Source organism: Callorhinus ursinus, unplaced genomic scaffold, assembly GCF_003265705.2.
Source record: "Callorhinus ursinus isolate GAN/ISIS: 27379988/994484 unplaced genomic scaffold, GSC_fseal_2.0 scaffold12, whole genome shotgun sequence".
Lineage (NCBI taxonomy): Eukaryota > Metazoa > Chordata > Mammalia > Carnivora > Otariidae > Callorhinus > Callorhinus ursinus.
The window spans coordinates 34,609,976-34,622,275 of NW_027397074.1; the positions used below are offsets into that span (position 1 = coordinate 34,609,976).

Sequence of the window (12,300 nt, forward strand, 5' to 3'; positions counted from 1 at the left end):
CAGAAGACAAAGGTAAATAATAAGAGATTTATATGTTTTGCTATCTTTCCAGGAAATAATAATGCCATGGAATTACAATTATGGTTATAAACAAACCAAATCAAACTTACAAATGTTTTTATAAATGCTTACGAGAGAGAGAAACCTTCCAAACAAAATATCCAGTACAGCATTAGCTAAGTTTCACTATATACTAGGGAAGGGTCAGCAAACTTTTCTGCAAAGGTCCAGATAATAATTACTTTTGGTTTTGTAGTCCACTGTGTCTTTGCTGAAACTACTCAACTCTGCTGTAGCAAAATGTAAAAGCTGTACTAGGCAATAATAAACTGAATGGATGGCTGTGTTCCAATAAAACTCAATAAAACATATGATGAACTAGATTTGGTCTGCAGTCTGCAATTTGCTGATCCCTGTTCTAGAGGGTGGAGTAGGGGGTCTAAATAATGGAACATTACATACCTGGGCTAAAGCCAGGTCTATTTGATGAAAAATCTTTACAAATCATTCATTAGTATAAAAAAACTATAAAGTGATATTATTAATATATCTGGCATCTGGGTACCCAGGTCTAAAAGTTTTTTTCTGGGATAAATAACTTCGTGAGACAAGTTTTGTTATTCCACAATAGAAAATCTACATACCTAGGATACTACATGTAAGAAATAGTCCCTCACATCTATTCCTCTTTTGAATTATCCTGTAATTTTAGAAGTCTCAGACTCACTGTGGACCATAGGAGGCATTTTTCAGTAATGAAAATATGCTAGCTTTGAAGAACAACTACCTACTGAATTGGAAACATTTATCTGTTTAGTGTACCATAAAACACCTAGACTTTACAGTGATGTGTAAGAGACATGTGTGCCTGTGTGTGTGTATTCATCTAAACCTGAAGCAACAAAATCCCTAGCAGTGTCCAGAAAACAGAGAATATTGATAAATTACTGAACAGATGTGACATACTACTGAAAAGTGGTTACTATTCCACTATTATGTTAAAACATTCTTTAATAAAGAAATCTACTATATCTGTAGGCTATATTAAAATGAAAATCTATGGGCAATAATAAACATGGACTTACCTGCAAATATGCATTTAAATCCTTTTTTCTTTTTTCTAAAAAATCTCTATCCATATTATTAAAAGTCTTTTTACCAGGAAGCTTCAATATGTTTGATAGATTTTCAAACTAGAAGATAAAATACATTCAATAATGTTTTTTTTACAAAAAATGAAAAGTATTTTCCAAGGAATAATTCTTCTATATATCAAAAGCATCTTTAACAGATTATTTTGTAATATATTCTATTAAGCAAAAATCAGAAAGTATGTCCAAACACAGTTTTAATGCTCTTATTTATAAAGGAGTATTTTCAATCAAGAATGACAAACATGGATAACTGATAAAGAGGAATGATGTCCACATGGGGTTTCATTTTAACACTCTAATTTTGTTCAAAATTATCAATCATAAAAGGTTTTAAAATATTTTCCTTAACACTTTGACTTATGAATAAAGTATTAGCAAATACATTTTTAAAGATCAAAGACCCATGAGTTCCTGGCTTAAGAAATCTACTAAAAAAATCTTTTTTAGTATTGATGACTGTCAATCAGTTAATCATTGTAATAGCTAGTTATTAAAAATAGAAAAGGCAGGGCGCCTGGGTGGCTTAGTTGTTAAGCATCTGCCTTCAGCTCAGGTCATGATCCCAGGGTCCTGGGATCGAGCCCCGGTGCTCCCTATTCCACAGGGGGCCTGCTTCTCCCTCTCCCACTCCCTCTGGTTCCCTCTCTTGCTGTGTCTCTCTCTGTCAAATAAATAAAATCTTTAAAAAAAAATAGAAAAGGCAAATTTCAAAATATTGATTACAGTTTTATTACAACTCTGCATATAAACAACTGTAGTACAACACGGACACTTCTTCCCCACCAAACACATGAAAAATAAACTCAGAGATTATTAAGAAAAAAACCTAAAAGCCTTTAGTATGTATCGTACCTTTGCAAGGCCACAAACACCAAGTGTACATGCTCTAGGTCTAGCATTTACAGACTTAACATTTGGGTGCACCTTCAAAGGTCCACATATACAGTAATGTGCTGTGCCTTGCTAAAGCACAGATTTTAACTACACCAGCTACTAACACAGCATGGGAGGAAAGTCATTTAGCTAGTGACTGTGGCTGGCCAAAAGCCTAGTAACTGAAACTTCAAGCAGCCTTCCTGTTTTTCCCATGTGATACATGTCCTAAACTGAAACAAACCTTCTAAAACCATCCTTTGTTTAAAAACAACAGTAATGGTTCTGTAAAGAAAACTCATTCCTGGTGCAGAAATTAAAGAGGAAATGAAAAGGTTTAGGTTAATTTTCATCTCCAAACTGGAAGATTCTAAAAAATTATTAAATGGAATGGCAAATCTGATGGTTGCCTGGAACTAAAATGCGAATAAGTTCATTGTATGTTATACATGAAAGGTAAAGGCAGTTCTTTTGCCTCAGCAAAGGCAAGAAAAACAAAAAAGGAAAGTTGCAATTTACAGGGTAAATGTTATGCTGTAGCCATATTCACCAATTTGGTTGCTCACAAAAGTACTAGAACGGGTCCTCATTGAATATCAAATGTTCAGTGGAGAGTTCCTGGTTTTATGAATTAATTTAAAAAATCATACCTTATATACCTTATGGAAATAAATTAATTTTTTCAAGGTGTCCTAAAAGTTATTTAATTTGCTGGAATATTACTTTTCTACATTATCTTAAACTACTGACTTAACTTCACAGAATACATACTTTATTCTGGTAATACGAAGATGTTATGGACTGAAAGGTATTGCCCCAACGTCATACGTTGAATCCTTAACCTTTAGTACTCCAGAATGTGGCTGTATTTGCAGATAGCACCTTTAGAGAGGGGATTAATTAAAACAAAGCCCTCAGAGTGGGCCCTAATGTAATCTGACTGGTGTCTTTAAGAGGAGAAAATCTGAACACGCAAAGAGACATGAAGGAGTTGAGCACACAAAGAAAAGTCCATGTGGAACCATAGAGAGAAAGAAGGGTGTCCATCTGAACGCTAAGGGGAGATGGCTCAGGAGAAACCAAATTCACCAACACCTTGAATTTGGACTTCCTGAACTGAAAGAAAAATTTTTTTATTGTTTAAGTCACTCAGTCTGTGGTATTTTGTTATGGTAACCCTAGCAAATTAATACATCAAAGGAATATAGCAGTTTGCAATAAAACAACAATTTATTTCAGAAACTTTAAAATATTAAACCTTGTTAATTAGAAAAAAAACAAATTAGGGGCGCCTGGGTGGCTCAGTTGTTAAGCGTCTGCCTTCGGCTCAGGTCATGATCCCAGGGTCCAGGGATCAAGCCCCGCGTCAGGCTCCCTGCTCAGCCGAGAGCCCGCTTCTCTCTCTCCCTCTGCCTGCCGGCTCTGCCTACTTGTGCTCCCTCTCTCTGTCAAATAAATAAAACCTTTTAGAAAAAAAAGAAAAAGAAAAAAACAAATTAAATGCCAAAAAAGTTATTTTCTTAAAGCCTAGATTATCAAACGCCTTTCTAAAATTATCTGGAACAGAAGCATTAATGACTGACAGTTCTCTCAAATATTGTTATGAAAGGAAAAAATGGTGAACTTTATATTAAACTCATTACAAGTTTGGTATTTTAAAGATTTTATAAGTACAAGTAAGAGGTAGCCCACTCCCTGAAAGGTAATATAATTCCCTCTGCCAAAAATTCAAGAAATTTTTTTAAAGCATGTAAAAAAAAAAAAAAATTAGAAATTTGCCTGAACATAAGAACTCACATAAATTAAAGAGTATTTCATGTCACAAAGAACTCAGATATCATATATGTATCATAGACATTCCAAAATAAGAGATTTTTATCTTTCTACATTGAATATGTCTTCCTGATGCACTACTGGAAAATTCAAAAAGCATGCCTGAAATTTTGTTAGAAGGATTCAAAATTGGTTTATAGCCAGATACATAAATACTTTTACTTAGTTACCTTAATGCATACTTAATATTTTCTAAATCACTAGTATTTATCAGTGCTAATATACAATTCACCCCGTGTAACAGTAATGCAGTGTCTACTAGAATGTAAGCTCCTAGAGGCAAGGACTTGGTCTGTCTGTCCTGTTCACGGATATATTCCCAGCACTGAGAGCAATACCAAGCACACGGAAAAAACTTAATACATATTTGTTGAATAAATAAATGCGTAGGTTCAGGCGATTTCTAAAATAATGTCACATTTAATTTTTTAATTATTTTCTTTCAATTTTACAAATCTTTATCCATAAAATATCAAATGAGGCCAAAAAAATCTTTAATGAAAATAAATGATTTCATATATTTAGACTAGAAAAAGTTTACATCACAAAGTTAAACAAAACCTGTTTTAAAAAATGTTAACACTTCAAGAGCTCTATGGAGTTAAAATTCATTTGTGTCAACAGGTTGTACTGATACCAATGGATGTATTACTATTGAGTCACTGCATTTTTCTTCTATTTTATGAGAGATTTAAATTTAAAGATACAGGTAAAGCAGAGCTAAGAGGCAAACAGCCTGAATCTTATTTACAAATGCTTAGCATTTTGCCTAAAGCTACATTTTCACTCACAAGCTTTGTTTTTAAATTCTTAAGCTCTGTGAGCAAGCTATATACTTAAGTAATCAAACACTAACAGAACTTGATAGGAAACACAAAGTCAAAACCACTTTGCCTGTACTGAGACCTCTGAAAAATGAATTCACTTAATTTCATATAATTTTTGATGCTGTATTGAAAAAGAAAATTTCTGTATGAACTGTTCTATTAATAAAGTTTTTTTAAAGTATGTTCTTCACTTATATTTGTCAATATGTAAACATGACATTTACATTCCTAGACTAGAAAATTTCACATTATACCAAATTCCCATTGATTTGTAAGTAAATAAAACTACTTCCTAGCAAGTCAAATTTAAAATTTGTCTTGTTTGGTTAAAGTGTGAGGATGGGGAGAAAGATACATAAGCTGTGGATTTTAGCATACAGAACAGTCAATATTTTAAAAATTCAATCATTTATTTCTTCAATGTGGGACAGAAAATTCTTTCACCTCTGCAAAAAAAAAAAAAAAATCAAGCTAAACATGAAGAAACAAATCAAGAAATATGGTGATCTATTCAACAACAAAAATAGAACAGGCATGTCCAAAGTTATTAATTTCCTTATGATTCAAAATAGTCTTTTTCATATGGGTTTCTGGAGCCAACACTAATCTGTTTTTAATAATTTTTAAGCCATTAATAGTTTATCTCAGTCTATTCACAGAATATTTTAATGAGATCATGGTATCAACCATATTTTTTCCACTATCTTAACTGAAAAAGGTATTTTCTGATTACTCAAATAATACAATGTCATTTCAAAGCTTCTGTCCATTCAAATATCACCAATAATTATTTTTATTGATTTAATACCAGTGCATATTTAAAAACCTTGCATGAAATAAAAGATTCTCAAAAGTTAAATTCCATAGATCACAAATTGCAATTCATCTGGTGATAATCTACTTTTCAAAGTTAAAGAAAAGAAGAAAGTATTTAATAAAAAAGTAAAGCAGAGAAATAATTTGTTTACATGTGTTAGCTTTAAGGGTCCCTATACTTCTATAAAACAAAAGGGTTGTATTTAGTAAGAATTAAAAACATTATTTGGTTAATGTTTAATTTAGGTTGTGGTTTATAAAACAACTTGATGGATCAAGGACTTAACTGTTACACTGTGGGCATAAGGATGTCATTTAAAATAACTAGAGCTCTGAATTATATTGCCAAAAACAAAACACAAAATGCCCTGCAGTGATCCTCCCTATTTTAAACCAAACCCAAACACCTCTACAAAGGAACACACACACACACACACACACACACACACACACACACACACTCAGAAATATACTTTCATTTTAATTTTCCAAGGTAGACCACTGATATTTTGTCACTGGTCTACAATGCCTGGGACTGGTTAACGATTGATTTATTGGTTAAATGCCCATAATCATTCTAACATTATGCTGATTATACAAAAATGCTTACCTTATTTTCTTTTGTTCTGGTCAGTATCTTAGCATCCTCAAAACTATTTAGAATCAAACATCAAATCAGGAAACAATGTAAAACACAGAAACTTTAAAAACCTCATTACCTGCTCAGTGATCCTCATATGGAAGTCATGAAAGTCACTATAACGACGATAGGTTTTCCACATCTCCTCACTGTTAAGATTGCGTCGGTGTACAGTGATAGCATACAATGCGTATGTCTTGCCGTGATCATTACAAACGCCTGCCACAGCATATGGGTCATAGTCAGCAAATACTAGTCATTTAAAACAAAATGAAGAGGAACAAAACACACAAAAAGGAGGAAGATGAAGAACAAAAACAAACAAAAAGACATGAAATGAAGAAGAATTTGAAATGACAGACTGAGACAAAAGGATGTCATCAAAAGATAAAATAGATTCCCATCCTCTGTACTCACAATGACAAGATTTTATACATGGTAACTCCATCATAAGTTTATGATGACACTACCAACCACACAGTGATATCTACTTTAGACTCTCTTCCTCAAGAGCTTGTGCCTATTCTTAGTTTTGATACCACACTACCACCTATTATTCTTTAAATTAATAGAGGAAAAATAACAGAAACAAAATAATCTTTCATAGTAGCCTTCACTATTCAGCTGTATTTCAATTCAAATCTCAACTAAACAAAGCAAAAGCCAAGGAATAAGGTTTCATGCACTCTTTTGACAAGCCTCTTCACCATTTATAATATTCAAAAATTTACAAGTGTAGTTCATTCTGGAGTTTTGTTTTTTTGGAAAAGGCATTTTGCTACTGACTTGTCACAAACCATTCAAGTGAGGTAGTCTCTAAAATCTAAACCTGTTCCCATTGTGTACTAACCTTAAGTAAAGGGATTCACTTTGAATCATTTTAATTTTCTTTCCTATTTTTCCATTTTCTTACATCCTTCTAGTGTTGTATTTTATTCTAGATCATTTCTTCAGGTCTTTAAAAGTTTACTGAGTCTCCATTCATCTACATCTGGTCTATTTCTTAATCCAACCACTGACCTCAATTTCAATCACAATATTTTTTTCTATGATTGTATTTGGTTCTTTTTTCATAGTGTTGCATTCTTGCCTTAGGTTTTACCTCTATGACTATTTTTAACACCCTCTCCAGCTAGGAGACCCTGTGGTACAAATCACTTGAAGATGGCTGACTCTAGACACACCCATGTTGGGAATCAAGATAGGCTTTCAATTTCTTGCGGATGACAGATACCTTTTCCAGACATGATCTAAACATTCTTTATTTTTTCCCCAGACACTAGGCTGTTTTTCTCGTTCCTTTCATATCAAACTACCCTTTGTTAATCTGGGTTCCATGCGAAGGGCTGGGTTCCAGCTGTCTATGGCCTTAGTCCATACTGCCTCTTTGAAACTTGAGGGACATGAAAATGCCATTAAAATCAAGATAGTAGTGTCTATGCTCCTGTGAGCTCCTTGGCCTCAACTCCACTTCACTTTCCTAAATTTATTTTTCCTCATGGTCTATGGCACCTGTAGCTTTCTCCCTTTAGCTATTTTTTTGTTTTCAGCCTTTCTATGTGTGGAAGGCAGGAGTTCCCATAGCACTTTAGACTACCATTCTGACCACAAGTATAAATTGCTCTTCTAATAATAGATTACACTGATCCATTATTGTGCGGGGGGAAGTGGCCAAGTTTTGGAGCTAAATATTTTGTGTTTTGTATATAATTAGGCAAAGAACAGTTTGCATAGCATCTCAGTAAATTACTTTAATAACACAGAAGCTAGAAATCTATACTAGCAAATGCAGTTTAGACAGAAGCCTCTTTTAAGCTTTCATCAAAATTATTTTAAGATTTGTACTTTCTACTCAAAATTGTCCTTTGTTCCCTTTCTAATATCAGTGTGCCTGTTTTCACGAAATACAAGACTAGGGACAGACTTTGGTCACCCTGCTCTGTGAGACTGTAACTATAGGTTACACTATTTATTATTTACTGTTCACTTCTTCCAGTCATCCTTCTCTCAGAGACCTAGGCAAAACAAACTGCACAAAACTTTTTCATCATGTTAGAGAACCACCACCACTCAAACACAGCATGACAACAAGGGAATAGTTTTATCTGTTGTGCTCAAGATAGGTTTGGGGAAGGAAAACAGAAAGCAGAAGCCAATTAGGAGCAAATCATAACCAGTTAAAAGTTAACAAGAGCAAGGAGAATAAGAAGAATAGAAAAGAAATGGGGGGAAGAATTATCAGATTTATCACAAAATGATAGGCAGAAGACCTCATGACTAGGGTGCATGCACAATAGGAAGAATAAAGAGGTTGTGCAAAAGATAAAAAGGCAATTTGATTTTTAAAAAGATAATGAGGTTGCATATATTGATTATGAGATGATGGTGAGATATTATTGTGGAAATACTGTTTTCATTAGGACAATGTTACTCACAGCAGGTGATATAAACTATTTGTCACTAATCCATAATCAGATAAGGAACAAGAACCAGAATATAAATCAGACTCATCACTAAGTACATTGCTTAATTGAGCTAATATTTTTTAAAGGAAGATTTCACAAAGAAGAGAAGCAGTATGCACTAGTTCATGGACCACTCCTTGAGAAGCCCTTCCCTGGACTCTAAGTTCTACTTCCTGTAATAAAGATGTTAAGAATATAAAATCTAGACTCTCCAGATTTTACCAACTGGTAAAATATTTATTGAACAAACTGATGTTACTAATGTAATTAATGAGTCCTCTAACAACCCTATGAATATTATTATTATTATTATTATTATTATTACATTTTATGGATAAGAAAACTGAAGTACAGAGAAGTTAAGGAACTTGCCCAAGTTCACCCAACTATTAAGTGGCAGAGCTGGGGTTTGAACCCATGGAAATGGACAAAAAGTAATGCTCTTAAAACTGTATCGTGCTGCCTTTAGTATTTATACATAAGTTTGACAAAAATAATTTATTAAAAATGCTTAGTATGGTGCTTTCATACATTTTAAGAAGCTAATAAATACTTCTTGAATAAATGGACAAAGGAGCTAGAAAAAAACCACAACTTTCAGAGAAAAGAAAGATCTACATGAGAAATACAGACATGAGTATCTTCTTTGAGACATAAAGTTTAAGGTCTTTAAGAAAGAAATAAAAGGACAAATACTAAACATTTGTGGTTTAACAAAGACTTTCATATTTGGAAGATAAACCAACAAAGAAAAGAGAGATTTTTAAAAAGAATTTCAAAATTTCAGGAAGGAAAAGTGAAACAACTATAATAAAGGCTAGAAAGAAAAGCAACAAAACCTCTGGTTTTATTGACAAAGTTTTTATCTAATAACCTTTATAAGCAGAGTAATGTATGCACCAACTAACTATAAAGGATAAAAGAACAACTTAGACAGCAACTATAAATAACTTATTTCAAAAATATGGCAGGGAATACAATGCAAAATGAGACCCCAGCTCCAGTGGGAAGAAAAAGAAAACAGAGATCTTAAAAAAAAAAAAATGCAAATTATCTTTTAAGCTGTACTTGCACTATAAAATCTCTTCTTAGTTACCTAAAATGTAAGCACGAAACTGAACTGAGATACCTCAGTATGATAATATTTCAAATGTAATCGGACAGACACACTCCTATAATCCAGGAATAGTGAGGGGTGGGATAAGTAAATCATCATTACCTACTACTCATTGGCATTATCTAATAACCCAATGGCAATGATGAAAATAGATTTTTTTCTCAGTTCACTAACCATTTTGCATGTATGCTAAGTCACAAAATTTTAGGTTTCTCACCTCATCTAAGCATTTCTTAAGCTTCTGTAAACTCCTGTACCAATGTTTCATTAACCCACTTATCTAGTCTGACTTTACATGTATAAAAAAGATGGAGCTAAAATCTGCCCCAAGTAATTTAATAAGAATTATGCAGACAATTATCAGCAAGACGCAAACAAGAAGAAGAAAAGATTGGGTTTCAAGAGTTTATTAGCAATGACAAAATGCTTAGAATTTAAGCTTTTTCAAATGTAAACAGTAACAACCTTAGAGAAAGAAGATACACAAGTACATCATAACATATACACAAAGTATCACTCAACAGGATAAACAGTATATATCAAACCATAATACAAATAAACGTAACAGAATTTAATGAAAAACATGCTGCAGGAAAAAAATGTAACTGAAAAATGACTACAGAAGAGAAAAATGGTTTGTAAAAACAAATGTAGAAAATAATCCAAGGGTGATAATAACTAATAATTTTTGAGTAATAATTATACCACAAAGTCTCTTACCAGTGTCTGAAATGTAAGCATGGAGTTGTACTGAGTCATCAGAAGATACGTTTGAAAGGTCATCTAAAGACTTGAAAAAGAAAAATAATCAAAAAAATATTTTAATTTTATAGGAAAAAAGTGTCAAAGCATCCTATATCATATATGTCTTACTCATCTTTGCCCCACGTAAACTTTATATTATCTGTATTCCTCCCCCAACAATAACCCTATTTATACTAACAGGAGAGAGAAAATCCGTAATTAAAAAACTATAAAACAAAGTATTTCAGAAATCAACTTAGTACATTGATTATTTCTTCCTTCATTGTTTATCCATATACTGACATTTGTTACTTCTCAAATATATTCAATATATGGCAAGGAAAAAATATGGATAAAAATAAGTAGACATGTTCTTAAGTTACCATTTCAAATTTTTTTAATGTTGAACTATACTAGAGCCAATTCTGTATTACTTAACATTTTTGTAAACTTAGGAATAATTTTAGATTCCTTATCCATAAAATGAGAATAATAGTACCTACACATCATAGGGTTATGTAAGGATTAAATAAGAAGACATGTAAAACATTTAGTAAGACTGCTCAATACAAAAAAGTTACCTATTATAATTACTTATTACATGAAGTGAATCCAGTCTAAGATTTTAAATAATTTTCAAAAATAATTCCACAAACAAAAATCATTACTGAGTGACCCAAATGAATCTTTTTTCAACTATGGCCTTTGGGTTTAAATTTAACTTTTTTGCCTCATATACACACACCCACACATACCTAGAAGGGCACATAATGACAGACTGTACAGAAAGAGTTAACCTGAGTCAACTATATATCAAATAATAATGATAATAATACAATATTATATACTTGGAATTACTAAGAGGGTAAACCTTAAATGTTCTCAATACAAAAAGAAATGGTAATTATCTGATGTGATGGAGGGATTAGTGAACTCTAAGGTGGTAACCATTTTGTAATATCAAAACAATATGTCATACATCTTCAACTTATGTAATGTTTTATGTAAATTATATCTCAATAAAGCTGGGAAAAAAATAAACAAGAAAGAGTTCATTTGAAATTGCTCTCTGAAAGGAATGCTTGCAAGCCTGGCCCTTGGATGACATCTGGGAATTTAGAATTAGGGAAGGTTCCCAGCATTCCTTAACCACTAAGAGTAGTTCACTGTACCTAATAACTGTTTATGTTGAACACCTGCTTTCCTTCTGGGAGTCTGGAATTTTAGTATGTACTAACTAGAGGTTTTCCTATGTGACCTGCCTCCAGTGAAAACCCTGGTCACTTAGGCTCAGATAAGCTTTCCTGGTAGCAACATTTCATATGTGTTGTCACATTCATAGCTGGAGGATTTAAGTTTGTCTAATGTGACTTACATGGGAGAGGATTCTTGGAAACTTGTACCTGGTTTCCTCTGGACTTTGTTGCATGCGCCTTTTCCCTTTGCTGATTTTGCTTTATATCCTTTCTCTCTAATAAATCCTTTCCATAAGACTCAGAGTATGCTAAGGCCTACAAGTTCTCTTAGTAATCACTGAACATCGAAATGGTCTCTGACACACAGACATTATATGATTCAGACATATTTTATACTCTAAAAACCATAGGATCTGAATGGACTTTGGGTCCTAACATGATATTACCAATATTACTAGGAGAGTCATTTAAATGACTTAAATGCAGCTATATATGACATAAACCCATTTAAATTAAGGCAACTACATTCTAAGAAGAAAGCCAAAAAGTTTACTACTTAATACTATTCATTAAGAGCAGCAAAATATGATAATAACATACAGAAAATCCACAGTATTTTCCTGGTCAAGTGGACA

At 32.7% G+C, this 12,300-nt stretch overlaps 1 protein-coding gene across 5 annotated transcripts in view; it reads right to left on the minus strand.

Moving 5' to 3' along the window:
* The window catches only part of SNX13 (sorting nexin 13), a 131,435-nt gene that overhangs the window by 18,456 nt on the left and 100,679 nt on the right, over positions 1-12,300 (minus strand). For 4 of the 5 annotated variants that reach the window (XM_073898924.1, XM_073898928.1, XM_073898925.1 and 1 more), the window contains 3 exons: positions 10,446-10,515; positions 6,223-6,395; positions 1,086-1,193 (listed from right to left, as the gene is read on the minus strand). In XM_073898924.1, the coding sequence (XP_073755025.1) occupies positions 1,086-1,193; positions 6,223-6,395; positions 10,446-10,515 (351 nt within the window). The remainder of the gene's footprint in view (positions 1-1,085; positions 1,194-6,222; positions 6,396-10,445; positions 10,516-12,300) is intronic. The other variant, XM_073898927.1, reaches the window with a different exon arrangement.